This window comes from Physcomitrium patens, chromosome 3 (assembly GCF_059467195.1).
Source record: "Physcomitrium patens ecotype Gransden chromosome 3, ASM5946719v1, whole genome shotgun sequence".
NCBI classification, from domain to species: Eukaryota; Viridiplantae; Streptophyta; class Bryopsida; order Funariales; family Funariaceae; genus Physcomitrium; species Physcomitrium patens.
Window position 1 is genome coordinate 21,797,032 of NC_143412.1, and position 18,912 is coordinate 21,815,943.

At 28.7% G+C, this 18,912-nt stretch overlaps 1 protein-coding gene and 1 pseudogene across 2 annotated transcripts; both read left to right on the forward strand.

Moving 5' to 3' along the window:
* The first annotated feature begins 430 nt into the window (after positions 1–430).
* LOC112279649 (uncharacterized) lies at positions 431–3,515 on the forward strand. The gene is made up of 5 exons (XM_073532516.2): positions 431–828; positions 1,592–1,815; positions 2,090–2,327; positions 2,579–2,776; positions 3,087–3,515. The coding sequence occupies exons 1-3, from the start codon at positions 668–670 to the stop codon at positions 2,161–2,163; spliced, it is 459 nt and encodes a 152-aa protein (XP_073388617.1). The 5' UTR covers positions 431–667; the 3' UTR covers positions 2,164–2,327; positions 2,579–2,776; positions 3,087–3,515.
* An 11,276-nt stretch (positions 3,516–14,791) lies between these two features.
* Positions 14,792–16,605, forward strand: LOC112279660 (glutathione S-transferase F9-like; annotated as a pseudogene). The gene is made up of 4 exons (XR_016502295.1): positions 14,792–15,059; positions 15,287–15,370; positions 15,542–15,590; positions 15,743–16,605. The product of XR_016502295.1 is annotated as a glutathione S-transferase F9-like (transcript).
* The last annotated feature ends 2,307 nt before the right edge of the window (positions 16,606–18,912 follow it).

Genomic DNA, 18,912 nt, shown 5'->3' on the forward strand with positions numbered 1-18,912 from the left:
TTGCGTGACCGGTTGTGGGATTAGCAATTCCATGTGGTGCAACCGTCACTTGAAAGCAGGAGTGGGGGAAAGTTCCGATCCTATACGGAATCATGAGATTTAGCGTAGAAAGGAAGAGGAAGCCTACGCGGGTAGCACAAAGGCCTGCGGCGGTGAGGATGATGGGTGACGGGAAAACGCGTCCAGCGGAAGCGCTGGTGGCCGAGATGGGCAAGATAGTGCAAGAGATCGAATCGAAGCGGAAACAGGGAACCGGGGGAATGGACAAAGGAGGGATGCGTGCTGGCGTATGAGCGCGGACTGAAGGAAGGCCAGGGCCTGCACCCTCCGCCGCACGTCCTTCCTTACAAACCCCTCGGAACCCACCCATACACTTCCCGATTCATGGATGGCACTGTGTCCCATTCTACTACTGTAACTTCATCTGTAACCGATTTCGTTTTCCTACTTCGGATCCACTAGCCTCGACTTGTCTCGAAAGTCGCGAATTCGGAGTCAGTTTTTGTTGTTTTTGTTGGTGTTGTTGGTTCCTGCAGGAGTGGTGGATGTAAGTCGTGACAGATCATTGCTGCCGGTGCAGTACCGGGTCTACAAGAGGCCCCACAGTCGGCGAGAGGGTTGCAGGAAGGAGACCCTGGATCCCGTGCCGGAGGAGATTCCCAAGAGCATGGACAGCGTGTCGTTGCGTCTGAATGTGAAGAGCGCTAGCTGGAACGGCGAGCAGTGGTGTAGCCTTGGATTCTCGCCTCGCAACGCCGAGGTCGCCAATGGCTACGCGATGCTCCGCGACGAGGTCACCAAGTCCCACAATCGACTCCACCACACCAAGTGAGCCTTGCCTCTTCTCCTGCAACCTTGCAGTTCAAAACACACTCATGCAATCTACACACACACACACACACATGCACTCACAGCTATGTATATATATATATATATATATATAACTATCTGTTATGTGAGTGGATTAATATACTCACACATGCAGATGTAAATATACACAGATGCACACATAAAATGTTAGATAGATAGTTCGATAGAAACACGAACATGCGCACAGAAACACACACACAAATTTTATATCACATCTACGATTTGGTTTGACAGAACAAAGAATGAAGCTTGGGTGCAGGCATTGTTTTCACAAAATCAATCCCTCTTTAGAGTTTAATTTGAACAGCTTACTGACTGGGTAGAATAGAGATGTTGTATAACTAGATGTAGGTCTTCAATTGAGGATTGGAAATCGTGACATATTTGATAAGGTGGGTTTGTGCTCCATAGCAATAGCAATGTTTTAGGGTTTGGGAGAACAGAATTAGTCGTGTGCCACTTTTTCAGTTGAAATGTGATGCTCTGCTTTGAAGGATGGCAATGTGACATATGGGGTTCATTAAAAAGTTTTGCAGAAAATGAATGTAGAAAATCAATTTTATTTATTTACAGTTGGATAGGTTATGAACAAATCACATTATTTTACTTTATATATATATATATATTTAACAAATTTCTCTCTTACATTTTAATATTTAAATACAATAAAATAATATTTCGAATGAGGATATTTTTTCTCAATGGATTGTATTTGGAAAAGCCACGCGCTAAAAGCATTAGTTACCTTCAACCAATTGAAGCCACTGAAACCAACTTCCGTCCTTATATTCCACCACTTCCTCTTGCCAACATTGCTCGGTATCAAATCGAAGCTCAAATTGAAGACAATAAACATTTACTTAATTTGTACCGAGAGGAAGCAAAACGAACCTTGTGTTCTTACAGGTTTAATTACCTGCAACTATATGTCATGTCTATATATAGGTAAATGTTCCATTTTCAATTCAAAATTTTGGTATTATTATTATTATTATTATTATAAATATTAGATTTTAATTAAGGAAAGGAAAACAATCTTCAAGATGCATACATTCAAATGTTTAATTCTACCTTAAGTTGCTTAAATAGAGTATATATTGTCCTTCATATTGCTAAATAACATATGTGTGTTTAATTGTGTGTGTGTGTATATATATATATATATATATATACATCATAAAGCTAAAAGATTACACTTGTTATTTATTTGAAAGACTAGAAAAGCATCTGCAAAGGCATCAATGGAAAATTCTCCCATGGACAAGAGGAAACAATATGGTGGACTCCCTGTAAAGTCTTGCTCAAAGCTTGCCCTAAAAACCTTAGACAAAATATTGGACGATTCCATGAAATTTGAGATTTTACAAGCAAAGTACAATTTTGATATGTTGAAGCAACTTGCTGCTACCAAATCTACCCATGCATACAAGTTTCCAAGGAATTATGCAGCATTGAAGGTAGAAATTTATGTAAAAGAAAAAGCAAGAAAAATGTTCCATTCTATACCATCACAAAAATATCAACATGTGAATTCAAAGCCTAGGCTGAGAAGTCCTTTAAAATAGAATAGAATTTTAATTAATTTTCGGTTTTTTCACTTAAAAAAACATAATTAAATCATTTTACTTACAAAAATAACAATGATAATTTCTACTTTTATTTGGATACCCATGCCTTTTGAATAAAAATGCATGCATTTGTGCTCTAGTGTGCACAACACAGGAACTTCAAAATGCAAAGGACTTCATTTGTGAACCGGGCATGGCATCACGAAGGGCACAAAAGTATAGATCATGCTATTAAAGTTCCCATGGTAGAGGTTTTGATTAGTCTTATCCACCATGATGGGCAGCATCCAAACAAATCTGAGATTTACATATTGGACCACATTAGGTTTGTAGTTCAGGTACAACAATTTTTTTAATATTATTATGACTACAATTTTTTCTCATATATATATATATATATATATGAATGTGTGTGTGTGTGTGTGTGTATATTACAGAATTATCCTCAATAATTTCAAAATTTATAAATATATCAAACAAAATTGGAACACACATTTCCACTCAATGTCCAAATGTAGACTCAAAACAAGTTTGATGCTACCAATTACTGTGACTTGATGTGTGCAATCCAATTGACGAAATTGGATATGAATAGCTTATCTATACATCGCACATTACATTTTGTAAAAGAGGCCATTTATATGACAGATATGGAAATTATTGAAAAACTATTTGAAAGAAAAGTAACAAGTTTGCTGTATTGGTTGGAGTGCAAGAAAACTTGGTGACCCAAGTGAAACAAAAACTTGAGACAAAAATGTTGTTTCCTAGTAAAGATTTGGGGAATTCAACTCCTCTTTACCCATCACAGCCATTGGTTTTCAAGCCCTTGAAACAAACTAATGTAGAATCTTTGCCCTCTTCAGCTACATTGACAACTAGGATTGACAAAGCTTGAAAATAAAAATAAAAATAAAAATAAAAAAACGTCTAGTTCTTTTGTTGTAAAATATTGTACAATGACACAATATTAAAATTTGATTGATTTTTTAAAGTTTCTTGAGACTGAAAAAAACGATTTGAAGATAAAACTCAAACATCATCAAATAAAATATGAAGAAAATCTTTTTATCAGAATTATGATGATTATTCTTAATGTAATATATCTCAGCACATAATGTTATTAATTGATTATTCGGATTAGGGTTTAGTGCTTGTGAGATCTTAGGTTTGTGAAGTATTTTCAACAAAGTCTTTGGAATGTGCTTGTGAAGTATTTTGGCAACGTGAGTTCTGTGACGTTGTGCACCTGAGTATGTCTATCTATGTACATATAGACTAAGTGAACTATCATCAATGTTTATTTGTGAATTTTACTGTATACATGTATATATACATATACATGTATTATTCTTTTTTGAATTTTTATTGAAGTTTATGATTCATTGGTTTCATTTATTTATTTGTTTTTACAATCAAGTAGGACACTTTATTATTCCAAAATGGCCCTCATACTGCATTAGAATGTTAAAAATTTACATGGTCCACGGACTTTGGATAATACCACACCCACATTCCAAAGACTTTGTTGAAACATATGTTAGTTGGCAGATCACTTCAGCACCACCAACTTTTAGAAACTATGTTTTTCTACAACAAATTCATTCATTGAGCCTCTTAATATTTGCATATTAAAAGCCTCTTGGTACATACAAGTAACCTACATTAACTTTCAACAACATTGTTTACATTCTGTGTAAATCTCAAATTTTTATTCAAAAGAATCTAAACATTTGTAGGTTATTTTGGAGAGTTTTTGAAACCTCAAAGAATATCTCTCAAAAAAGTGTACAATGAATTTCCTAATTTGGTCATCAAGTCTTGATAAGAAATTATAATATAGATAAAATTAAGCACAGATAAAATTTAGAGATTTGTTTCAGCATATAAACATATAAACAAATAAAAAAAAGAATGGGAATAATTCAACATATTAGTTACATGGTTTTATTAAATTAAAAAATAAAAAAATCGATGTATGTATATATATATAATTTTTTCATTTATAATTTTCATAAATTTAAAATATTTTTTTCATAGAAATAATAAATTTTAATTGAATTTAAGAATTAGTGTTTAATATTTAGAAAGACAAATTTTATTTTATTTGAAAGTCTATTTCAAGAGGCATAATATTATTTGATAAAAACACACAAATTTTATACTCTTTAAATCACCTTAATAATTATTTTTTATTTTAATATTTTTTTTAATTAAAGATTTTTTTTTTATTCATTGAACTCTAAAAGCTATGCATTAGAAGATGTAGATAATATATATTTTTTAAATTACAAAATTATTAAACTTAGATACCTAGAAGACTTAGTATAAAGAAATATAATCTTAATTTGAATTCATTTTTTTTAAAAATCCTTAGGATTTTCATGTCATTTCTAGAAAGTTTTAGAAATTTTAAGAATATGATAAAATCTTTCATAAGTTTCTAAAATCTTTCATTATCTTTAAAGGTTTTTGTCAACTGTTTTTAGTATTTAGAAGATTTTGTAAAAAATTCCTAGAGATTCTAGATAAGTTGATAACTTTTAGAACCTTTTTGAAAGCATCTATAGGATAGTTGCTACACATTAAGAAAATGAAACCTTAGTCTTCCCAGCACAAGTTTAAAAATAATCCATATTTTTCTATCTTTTTGCAATCTTATAATTAACATATTTTTACTATAATATTTTTTATCATTTCATTTTTTTACTATTTTTTCTTTTTTGTTGCATTAAATTTTTATAGTAGTTTATATCTCTCTCTCTCTCTCTCTCTCTCTCTCTCTCTATATATATATATATATATTATAAAAATTAAAAATTTTAATCCAATGTATAATTTTTAATAGATGTTGATTTATTTTTATTTTTATTTTTTATTCTAAAAAATAATATTTTATCTTAAATGATAATATTTAAGCTTATATCTCATTATATAATTATTAGTATTATTATTTTTAATTTTTCAACAAAATATTATTTGATATTAATGATTGCAAATTTTCTTCAAATTTTTATTTAATAATATTCTTCTAATAGATATTAGAGACTTTTTTTTTAAAAAAAGTATTAATAATAAATAAGATTATATTTTTTATTAATTTATATATATATATATATATATTATAATTTTTTTATCATGATACACATGCTTAAATAGATTGTTGTTTTTTTAACTATTGAAAGGTAATGATAGAAGAATAATTTTTTTTTTAGTTTTATAAAGTTCAATTATAATCTCAAAGATAATTTAAAGAAATTAAATCAAAATAAATTTAAAATTAAATTATAAAAAATAAAAAAATAAAAAATTTTATAACTTATTCTATTTTTATTTAATTTAATTTTTAAAAAAATTATAGAAAAAAAATAGTTTTTTTAAAATAAAATTTTAATATTTTCATAATTTTTTTTAATTAGAATTTTTATATTTTAAGTACTATTGTGTGTTAAAAAATAGACAATAATATTGAAATTTGTTTTTGATAGTGTATCACAATGGTAATAAAAATAATATATCAAATTTTCGAAAAATCTATAAATAATAGACTCATGTCTTATAAAAGAAGGAAGAAAGTTAAAAAAGAGGATATAGTTATAAAATATGAAAGAACTAAAATCATTATTGCAATATACAAAGAGACTAAAAGTATTGAACCAAGATTGAAATACAAGAAAATAATTGACAATACTAAATGTCAATGACACATTTAGAACTTCAATCTAGAAAAAATAGTTTCAAGAATTGAAGACTAAGATATATACAGATAAGAAGAAATACCTAAGAAGACAATAATCAATAGTTAGTGATAAGAATAGAATATCTAAAGACCTTAATAAAAACTAACTTAAGATATAAATTAATAAGATTGAGAGGGACCTCAATCTTGTATCTACTTATAATACTTCTAAGATCTAAGGATTGAAATTTAGAACTCTCATATATTGATATGCAAGCTAGAAATGATTTGTAATTCAAGTTTCAAGAAGCCTTCCAAGAAGCTTCCTAAAAAGACTAGCAATATAAACTAAACTATCCTACTTAATTCTTAAGATATTCTGAAAGTTTTTTAAAACCCCATCTAACATAGCTTAGTTTTTAAGCTACCTACCACATACTTCTACTAAGCTCATAGAATATTTTAAAAATATTTGCCATAATATAGAAGATTTGTGAAAGATCTTGAATTTTTTTTTTTTTTAATATCCATAATACTAAAGATGGCCTTAGTCTTAGTTTCTTATGTATAACCTATAAAAAATGTCTTGTAGAAGCTTTTTAAGAATTACTAAGCTTGTAGTCTAAGCACTAAGTTATAGGTTGCATTTAGTACAACTTCATAAAAATATAAAACTCATAGAACAAGTTTCAATAGCTACATGACATATCTATAAAAATCTCAATATTTAATTTGGATCTATAAAACTTCTTTCAAGATTTTAAATTAGATATTATCTTTTCAATTTATATATATATATATATATATATATATATATAATTAAATAATATTAGTATTTATTATATTACTCTCTTTTATAGGCAATAAGATCTTGAAGAACAATTTAATTGCTTTATAAGTTGATAAAGTCTAAGATCTATTAAATAATATTAGAAACAACTTTGATTTGAGTTTTATATTATTATCACATTAATAGATATTATTAAAAAAATTAGTTGTTTCTTTAGCTAAAATATTTTTTCAAAAAATAAAATAATATATAATATTGATTAGAAAATCAACAATCATAAAAATAGTTTCTAAAGAGTTTGAAATTAGATCATTAGTAATAAAATCTATTGAAAGAAATAACAAAGGCTGCGTTAAAGTAGATAGACATTGAAGAAGTTTTTTGGATAGATGATGTAAAGTCTTAGCTTTAAAAATATTGTTACATGATTGTTTTTTTTTTTTTTTTTTTTTTTTTTTTTTTTTTTTTCTACTTTGCACATTTTGAGCTATTGAAAATCTCTTAAATATCTATAATTTTGTTAAATCCACAATGCTATTTTACTAAAAATTTATGTTGTGCTTATAAAGCATGTAATTATATTATAGGATTATATAAAGATCTTTTATAATTAAGAAGTTTTTTTTTTTTAGATTCATCATAAAAGTTATTTATTACATCAAGAATAAAAATTTCTAAAAATATATTTTAACAAACTTCATAAAAAGTAGTTTCAATTAGAATTTTGTACTAGATGGCTTAAATATGTAATTGCTCTAATTTGAAAACAAAAATATGTTGTTGATCATATGCCACATCTTCTTCTTTTGGTGCAAATAAAAACACCTTAATAATGTATTTGACAAACCTTGTTTTCTTCTAAGCTTATATATAATATTAAATAAAAAATTATAAAAAATATCATATTCTATTCGATTTGGCAATAATTTGAGATATATGCTATTATGAAATATTTAAGATTCTTCTAATTAGTATAAACTTTGATTGAAAAAAAAGTTCTTTTTAGATAGTAACACCATTTTTGAAAGTAATCCATAATAATAAGAAGTTCTTTGTAATAAATCTCATAATTAATTTTGATTAATAAGACTTTGATTTGATAAAAAGAAAAAAATTGAAAATCTATCATTTGTATCTATTTTTGATAAAATTAGACCTAATTTAAAGTCTAATGAATCTATTTTTATAAAAAATAGTTTTAAAAATTAAAAATGGAATAAAATAGAAAAAAATAAAATCTATTTTTAAATCCTTAAATTATTTTTTTATATCTTGACTTCATTCTAATTTGTCTTTATAGGTTTATTGTTTAAATAGAGTAACAATTTGAAAAAAAATCTTGATAAATATTTAACATTAGTTTATAAATTTTATAAATTATCAAATCTCTTATATTATTTTTAGAATTTTTTTAAAAAAAATAGTATATATATTCTTAAAATCCATTTTTAAATAATTTTTTAACATAATATATTCCAAAAACTTTAATTGAATTATGTAAAACACAAATATTTGTATCTTTGTATATAATCTTATATCTTTAGATTTTTATAATATAAGTCAAATATATTTTTTATATTCTTCTCTATTCTTAGAATAGATAAGAATATTATTGAAGTAATACACAATAAATTGATATAGAAATTCACAAAATATATTTTTTATTAAATATTAGGAAAAATTGGAGAATTTTTACATTCAAAAGGCATGACATTGTACTCAAAATGGCTAGACCTAATTTATAATATACTCTTCTATTCATCTCCTTTTACAACTTATACCAAAATATAAGCTTTGACTAGATTTATTTTAGTATAAATCTTAGTTTTACTCAATTTCTCAAGGAGCTTGAATTTTAAAAGCAAAGAATAATAATTTTTTATATTTAATTTTTAAAATCTACAATAATCTATACAAATTTGTAAGTTTTTTTTTCTCCACAAAGAGGATTGATACATCTATAGGATATTTTAAATATTTGATAAATTTATTTGCAAGATTTTTATCAGTATACTTTTTTAAAGTAAAAAATTCATTCTATTACAACTTATAAATTAGTCCAAAATGTGGTTGCTTTCTTTCTTGAAGGTCAATTTTGCAGTTGTAAGATTGGTGCTTTGATAACACATCAACTTTATTTTTTTCAAAGACATATTAATATTTCATTTATTTTTTTGAGCTTTTACTACAATTTCTATTTAAATGAGTATTTAGTACTGCATAAATACCTTAGATCCTACAAATAGAGATAAGATTTAGTTTAGATTTAGTTTTAGATTTATTTTATTTTATTTTTAATTTTTTGATTTTTTTTATAAATAGAATATATTTTTTAAGGCTATAAGATATCCAATCTATATTAGGATTACATCTTTTTTACAAAAAAGTTTCTAAAATAATATGATTATTTAGAAATTTTACAATAATAAATACTACTAGAGTTTATAATTACTTCTACCAAGATAGATTTGTAAGTTGCATTTCATGAATATAAATATTTTCTATCTATTATTTCTATATATATAAGATTTTTTTATACTAATAATATATTATAATACTTAGCAAAATAATTATTAAGAAAACATGAAGATACACTAAACACTAAAAAGGAAAAGAGAAAAACAATAGGTTTATAAGGTTCCAAAAACACTTTTAGTAAAATATTAGAAGAGGGTTGAAAAGATAATATAAGGTTTTCAAAAAATAATATAGAATAAATATCTAGCTGCATGGTGTTGAATATTGTAAATTTCAGCTTAGAAATACATTAAGAATGTGGTTGTGGAAGGATTTCAACTCATTTGGAAGTTAGATTTATAATCCAAAATAATGCATAAGATTTTTAGAATCACCTTCTTGGCAATCTCAAACAATCTAACAAGCTCCAAAATATCCTAAATTCACCTTAATAAGTCTAAAACAAAATTTTAGATACATCTTATCAAAATCTAATTAACCTCAAAGAAAATTGAAACAATCTTTATTAAATTCTAAAATAAATTCATCAATTCTAACAAAATTTTACATAAACTTTAATTAAAAATTACAATAATCTAACCAAATTCTAAAAAATTCTAACTAAATTCTAAGTAAATCTTAATTGAATCCTAAAAAATATATTAACAAAATTTTAATTAGATTTTAAGAGATTTTAATTAATTTAATCAAATCCTAATTAAAATAATATTTTTTTTTAATTCAATTCGAAAGTAATCTTAATCAAATTTTAAATCAAATATATTAAAAATATCTATATTAACATTAATAATTAAAAAGATAAGAAGAATTTGATACAATTATATAAAAGTATATTAATTTAATATTATCTAAGTGAATAGCTTATTTGAAGCTTTGTAAATATGGATTTAACTTTATAAGTATTTATAGGTGATTTATTGGTTAAAAACTTAACCAACAAATTGGCTGCATATTACACATGTTGACCATCTCTTTTACAAGTTCACTATATGTTGCAAAAATTTATTTGATTAATTTTGTAAAAATATATGACAAAAATTTATTTGATTAATTTTATAATCGCAATGCATAATCTTACAAGGTGCTATGTATCAATTCTAGAATCAATTTTGAATCAATTTATAGTTTTGTGCAAGGTTGTAAGTTGACTTAAAAATAAAAAATTGTTATTTAATAAATCCTTTATATTATTGTGAATTGATTTGAAAATTAATAATAGCAAATACATAATTTTACAAGCAGCTCTAAGTTGATTGAAAAATGAATAATAACAAATACATAAACTTGCACAAGGTTTTGCATCAATTTAAAAATCAATAAAATTCAATGCACAATCTTACATAAGAATGCATATTGGTTGAATAATCATAGAAGAAGAAAAATTCTTTATTTTATAAAAAACTCAATCTATTGTTTTTTTCTTTTGACTACATTTTATAAGTAGGAGTTTACTCTTAGTGTATAAAACCTATTACTTATACTTCTACTTATGATTCTATTCGTTAATAAGAAGTTATAAGTGAAGAATTTTTCTTCTCAAGTACAGTGAGACATAAGTGATGTATGAAATTTAAACATCTATTTTCAAGAGATTATTAACAAAGTGATTTGGGAAAGCTTTAAGTATTATTTATTTTGCTTTACTTGGGTGGATTTGAGTGAAAATCAACAAAGATAGCATCAAGCCTATGAATGACTCTTAAAATGATTTTTTAAAATCTTCTTTAGCAATGAAATGACAAGGTTTCAAGCAGCTAAAAAACAAGTTAAAAAAAAATAGAAGGAATTGTATTGCTGACTATTGCAAATTAGAAATCTACAAGGCACTTAAGTTCTTAGTAGTGAAGCTACATAGAGTTGTCAAGAATATAAAAAATTGTATAAATATATATAAAAAAAAAACTTTAATTTATTAATTATAGTTGTATAAGATCAGCAAATGGATGGAAAGCAATAATAGAATTGATGGAGATGAATAAATTGTTTTCAATCTTAATTCTTATCTTATATGCAACATATTTGAGAATTCTTATATAAACAATACAAAACCTTACAAAAGGCTATCTATTCAGCAATTCAACTATAAATGTGTCTTTTCCAATCTTTCTAAATTACAATAGCACCTTGTTGTGGTCCAATCTTAAACCTATTGGTGTTGGTGCAAACACCACCATCACCATTCCAGCACCAACACTACAATTGCTTGTATCACTACAATGGCTTGTTCTTTAGCACTGACAATTTGTTTTTACTCAACATCCATGATAGCAATTGGCTTCTTTCTAATGTCTTCTCTACATAAATTTTAAGTGTTTTTAAATTTGTCTTTAGTTTCAATTTTTCATTTCTTCTTTTTTGTATACAAATTTTTAGAGTTTTATATTTATATTTATTTTTATTCTTTTAAGCAATTTTTTGTGATATGATTTTTATTTTAGTAAGATTGTATTTTTATTTTTTTTATAAAAGATTATTATTATTATTATTATTATTATTTATAAATAATATATTTCATGAATTAATTAATGTTTATTATTAAGTATGATTAGATATTATTTTTATATGTAAAAATGAAAGTTTATTTTTATTTTATTTTTTTATTTTATTTCTACTTTTGCTCATTACATCGTGGATAGATGCAAAGATTTTTTGAGTGTCTTCTGTTAGGTTCAATCAGTTAAAATAACTAGATATTAATCAAAACATCTCTAAGATTCTCAAATGCATCTTTTATTGTGGCAGCTACGACTGCTTGTATATCTTGGAAATAATTGGATAGTTTTTTTTATCTAATAAGGTTATAGAAATCAAATCCTATTTTTTTTTAGTCAATTAAAGATTCTATTAAAGAAAGTCAAATATATTTTTTCTTCACAAAAAAAAAATCTTTATTAGTGCAAACATGGCATTTTTTTATTATCATTTAACTTTTTTAAATATTATATTTTGAAATATATTTCGAATTTTTATTAAATATTATTTTTATTTTTTTGTATAAATATTCTTATGTATATGGACTAGAAGATCATCAATACAATCTTAAGCCTAAGAAAGAAGTTACCTTCCTAAGTTTGCTATTTCTCAACTAACATTGTATCCACACATTGGAAATGTCATTTATTAACAAAGTAGTTATACTAGAAAAAATTATTATACTACACATAGTTCACACATTTCTTCCAAATTAAAAATTTGATAGTACTTTTTTTTATTTTTTATAAAATGAACTTAATTCTGAACAAGCATATTAAGAACACATGTGTGTGTAATTGAATGATTGGATTAAAAGAAAAAAAAGTTGATTCTTTGTCTCCTTTTCAATTTATGTATTATACAAAATAAACATAAAAATGATTTATTAAGTCAAAATTATGAAAAATAAAAAATAAGAATATATTATTTTTCTATGAAAAATATGTTATTACCAAAAATATTTTATTTATCAATACTTTTAAAACTTATTAGCAAAGATATATATATATATATATATATATATATATATATATTTTTTTTTTTTTTTTAATTTTTTATAAACAAAGTAAGAATTCTTATATTTCTATAAAATATACATTTAGGAAAAACAAGCTTATGCGCCATTTATTTATTTTATTCATACAATGATATTCCAATTTCTTGAATTATATCATCAAAACAAATAAATGAATAAATAAAACATCCATGATTTTTTGCTTGCAATAAAGTAATTGTCATTACTAAAAATCTTTTATAGAAACTATCTTTATTTAAATATGCAATTCAAGAAAAATAAACCATTAAATAATTATTTTATTGAATATATTTTTTCAGTATATGTATATTTTTATGATTTTTTAAGTATATATATATAATCATATTTTTATAATTTATTTTAATATATTTGCGAATTAAAATTTTCAAAAGATATTTTTTAAATATAGATATGTATGGCCAAATGCACTAATATATTTATGCACTTTTTATGTCATGAGAAATGAGAATAATCAAGTAAATAAAAAAGTAAGTGATGAAATTTTATTAAGTTGGAAATATTATCATAAAACATACAAATTAATATATAATAAAAATAACATATTCAAATACTATACATTTATATAATTAATGAAGTCATAAAAAATTACATTTTACTTTAAAATACTGAAAAAAATCCAAAAAATAAAATCTTATTGTAAAGAAACTTTTAAACCAAAAATGTTATGTATTAATTTCGACCACAAAGACATTAACTTAGAACTAATCATTACTAAAAGTAAAAAAATATTTATGTAAAAAGTTAATATTTAAATTATTAAAAAATTAAATAACATTTACAGACTACAATGAAAGTTTAGAATTTACTACAATTGTAACAATTAACTTGAAAAAGTCATAAAATGTACAAAACAGATATAAAAAATAACACACAGCCACAACATTCTACACAAATACAAATATTATAAATACATCTCACTGAGAAGATGCAAAACTTTTGTCATTTTATACAAGAAATAAGAATCAATATCTAAAATCATACAAATATATATGTATATGTATATATATATATATATATATACATGACTCAAAACGACAAACATGGGAAGAGTGAGCAACAGAGCTCGATGACAAGCATCTTGGGAATCGACGCCGACGGTGGTGTAGATTAGTCCTCTCACAAGCGAAGGAGGTTTTAGTCCGATCACTCAGAATCGTGGATGCGTCCCTGATAACGAACTGCCCAGCAATCAATCTGGTCTCACTGCTCGCTCCACACAGTCAGTCAGTCATTCACAAATCCAGAGAGTGCCGAGGGAATTAGCGATGCTGCAGGACACCCTGAGGCAATGGACCCTGACACAAACGGTGGAGATGGCCCACGGAGGAACCTCTTTGTGAAGCTTCGTGCATTCGGGCGGATCTCATCCCAACTCCGCTGGCTGAACCGTCTTGACCCGTCGAACTCGAGTCTCGCTCCGCAATTCTCTGAAAATCAGCACGACACACCCACATTCTCAACCTGCTCGCCCATCTGCTGCTCACCAGGATGGTGCCTTCGAGACCAGGATCCAGTCTTGCGGGGTCGTTTCTCGCGTCGGTTCTGAAGGGCACTGTACAAGACCTCTCTTCGACCTCTTAAACCCGACCCGGCTGTCAGGCTTATTCAATCACACTTCACCCACTCGTTACCCATTGTGCGCAAGTCAGCCTTCGTCTTTTTTCTTTTACTTTTTCTCTGCACCGCTGTCAATCCGTTCTGCAAGGTGCGTATCACGTCCTCCGCCTCTTTCCTCTGTGCAATCTTTTGCAGGGCCTGGTGTATCGGTCTCTCCACCTCTGGTGGCCCTGGTCATGGCTAGCCGAGGCTGTTCGTTGCTGTTCCAGATTCGGAACGTAACATGCATGCTCTCCTTGTTCCGCTCGGTAGAGATGCTTGCACTTGGAGTGCTCCAAGTTGCGTAACACGTCCTCCACTTGGGAAAAGTGCTTGAGGCTTTCGCCGTACAAGCCAGCACACAGTCCCATCACTGCTCGTAAGCTCGCATTTCGACCCATGAAGACCCCTGACTGATGATGATGATGATGATACGGCTTGCAGGAAAGTCGGAGAATCACTTTTATCGTTCCGCCATGGTGATGATTGTGTACGGGGACATCGGTCTCAATCCCTACCGGGCAATTCAGCCACTATTTCGAAGCTCAGGTGAGAGGATCAGACGCTGGCTGTGATTTGGTGATCTCTCCACACCGGGTGCACCGGCTTGACAAGTCCAGGAGAGAGCAAAGTGATGTGCAATGCGTCTCGTGCGTGCGTCCAGCGCCGAAAGGAACAACCTTGACCTGCAGAATTGATCGGAATCTGCTGTAGTTGATTGTCGATCCTGTGGATCCTATTGATCTGATGAACCGTGATGGTGGGCATTGTTGAAGGTGGATGTCGAGAAAGAACTGAAATTGGTGACGGTGAGCTTGAAGGCTGGCCACTTCCTTCTTCCCAGCTACAAGGCGAAACAGGTAAGCAAAACGTTCCTGGGCTGGACTGTCAGCTGAGGCAGTGGAAATCGGGGTGTGGATTCAAAGACGCTCGTGGTGGTTGCAAACATCTGGTTGTTCGATTTTTGGTACTGGCGATGGCACAAAACTGACCCTTGAAAGTGTGTGTGTGCACGTGTGTTGTGGCTGTAGCCCTTCGGATTGATTCCATGCTTGGAGGATGGCGACTTAATAGTTTTCGGTAAGCCAACTTCAATTCAACTGCTTTGTTTGGGAGGCATTCCATAGTTGCTTCCCAGCATGCAATGCCAGCGGGATGGGTTGCTTTTGTGCGTGGTCTTGTGCGGAAGTGTGGACCGTTGCTGATGTGTGGACCGTCGGTGGGAATTGTAGAGTCTCGAGCCATAGCCAGATACCTAGCTGAGAAGTACGAGGGCCAAGGTACGCCGCTTCTGGGCAAGACGCTGAAGGAGAGAGCGATCATCAACCAGTGGGCGGAGAGTGAGGCCCAGAACTTCCAGCCTGCGATAGGACCCATGGTGCGAGAAGCATTCGTTGCAGCGTTCGGGATACGGCCAGTGGACGAGGAGGTGGTGGCGGCGGGGATGAAGAAGCTGGACCAGGTATTGGACGTGTACGAGGCGCATCTGGCGAAGGGCACCAAGTATCTGGCTGGGGACGACTTCTCCTTGGCCGACCTGTTTCACACCGTGTACATGAACTGGATGAAGTCGGCGAGGCCCGAGCTGCTGGAGAAGCGACCCCACCTGTCGGCTTGGATCCACGACATCACCACTCGCCCTGCATTCCTTCGATGCTTGCAACTCGATTGGGAAAACGCCTCCCCGATTCAATGACGCGTTGTCTCCGATGCACTGCTCCAGAGTCTCTGCGAGGATGCCCTTGAAAGGGCTTGGACGCCGCAGAAAGAAGTGGGTTGGAGTGGTTGGAGTATAGTGAAGCTCACGAACTTAATGTGGTCGGAGTATAAATCTAGATTAGGGTAATGTTCATTCTTGTTGTTGTTGTCTTGGGAAAAACAATCAAACTTTCCGCACAGTTAAGAACAAAGTGCCGAAAATGGTCTTCATGTCAAGAAAATCTACCTCCAAGCATCATCATCTGTTTGAGAATTAGGTGTAGTTTCGTGGGGGCAACAAATCTGGCATGTAAATGGTGAACAAGTCCTAAGGTTGTAAGAGCCGAATAAGTTGGTTCATATTTTTTGGATTTAATGAGTCAATTGTTGATCAAAACTATGAACTTGATTGGAATTGAAGACATTATCTTTAAAGGAGAAAATGTACATGATTGAAGTAGATTTGTATGAACAATTTGAAAAGGTCTCTATGTTGGTAACATATTAAACATTCAACAATAATAAATTTAATCCATTTGAAACTTTTTTCATGCTTAATAGAATACTCTATAATTTGATAAAAAAAAATAGTTTGTACAACACTTACCACAATGTCATCCTTTGGTATTATTTATAGCTGATAGATTCACGAAAGAAAAAAAAAATCAATATTAAATTCAATATTTGATGTTTTTGAGCAACTTTCACAATGTATATTAATTTTGTTAATTTCAGTTTTTATTACATTTTTTCTAAACCATAATAGAATGACATCTTTTTTTTGTTTTCAATATTCAGGTACCATAGATACAGCTAATAAAATATGTCGTTGATAGTTCCATGCTTATGTTTTCTTGTTCCAATATTAAAACTTTGAAATAGTTATTGTAAAATCTCTTCATCATACATATAAAAATATTAAATATCAACATATTCAACATATCCTATGTGTCCTTTTTATTATTGGTACACATGAAAATATTTGTTCACCTTAGTACTTCTATAGTTATTGGCAATTGCAACATGAAAGAGTTGAATGGAGAGAAACAAGAAAATTCTTATTCATTGATATACACATGCACCTGAGATTGACAAAATACTCCTTTATTGCTGACATTGCCTATAAACTTTGAAGTTTTATAACTTCACAAAAAATATATAACCTTGCATAATTTATAAAATCCCCATTTACCAAGATTATAAATTAATCAAAGTATATTTATACATTTTATAATGCTTAAATAAAAACCATACATATATATATCTAAATTTTTCTTTGTTCTTTCATTGACTTTGTTATCATTGCTATAAAATTTATTTGCCATCATGCATATTCATTGATGGCTTTATGCAAAATAATAATAATAGTAAAAATATACTTTAATTAGTTATTAAAAATAATCTTTATTACTCATATATATGTTTTTGTATCTTTTCTTTTTATAAAATATAATCAACAATATAGGCAATAAAAACTATAGTATTAAAAATAAAAAAATATATTATACAAACATATTTATACATTATGAATGATGCTTTCAGTTTTTAAATTTTTTTCTTGGAAATTAAATAACAATGGTTTTCTTATGGTGGTTTACGATGGTTTCTCATTATTTATTACTGAATTTTTTTGAACAAACCAATATTATTAAACATAATGCACTTTTTGTGTGAAAATTCTGAAAGTCTTATAAAAGTCTAAGACCCTACTGTGGACCCTTGATACTCTGTAATAACTCTACTTCAATTACAGTCTAACTTAATTCGACATTACAAGGAGAACACAATCCTACGTCTAAGGAATTGAAATCTACACAATCGACTTCATTACATTAAACCAGATTCCCTTCTCATTCAACAACAATATTAACCACAAAGTACCATGTCTGTCACGTCATCAACTCGTTACTACAAAGCTTTGCCAAAATTCAGGGCCGAGCTGTGAGGAAGGTGGAGACTCAAAATGATGCCTACCTTACCGTGACTGAAAGTGATTTTTTCTAAATCTGAATATGCGTAAAGTCAAAAACAACCAATGTTCCTCATGGCCAGGATAGAGGCTTTTAACTCCTTAGATATTATACAAACATATTCATACATAGTGAATGATGCTTTCAGTTTTTAATTTTTTTTTCAATAAAGCTCAATAGCCAATTGTTTATTTCATATCCATTGTATTTGCCAAAGTGTTGCTCTCATGATGCATAGCATTATACTTCTCTCTAAGTGAATCAATTCCAACCACATGATTCATGAAAGCATTGAATCTAGAAAACATAAAACATGTATTTGAAGAAGTTTTGAACAAATTCTTTTGTTTTAAGCAATCATAATCTTGCTTCTGAACTTGGCTGTAATAAAGCTACTATCTCTATGCTAGCAAAAAAAATCACTTTTAATAAGAACCTTAAATTAGGTAGACCAAAGAAGCTCATTGTAGTAGATGAAAGGACAATCATTTGCCAAATCAACATTGAAATGGCTAAAAATGCTATTGACATTGCTAAAAACCTTAACAATATTATAAGTAATCTTGTGTCAATCCAAACCATTTGAAATGTTCTCAAAAAATGAAATATGAAAGTCATAGTGAAGAATAAAAAGCCACTACTATTTACCTACTATTAGAAATAATGCTTGGATTTTGCTCTAAAGTACAAAGAATGGACTATGGAGGATTGACAAAGGCCTAGCACTGGGTTTC

Coding starts and splice junctions, on each gene's coding strand:
- LOC112279649 (XM_073532516.2), top strand. CDS start 668: ATGGACAGCGTGTCGTTGCGTCTGAATGTGAAGAGCGCTAGCTGGAAC. Junction 829..1,591: donor AATCGACTCCACCACACCAA/GTGAGCCTTGCC, acceptor TATTTGGAAAAG/CCACGCGCTAAAAGCATTAG. Junction 1,816..2,089: donor TATGTCATGTCTATATATAG/GTAAATGTTCCA, acceptor TTGAAAGACTAG/AAAAGCATCTGCAAAGGCAT.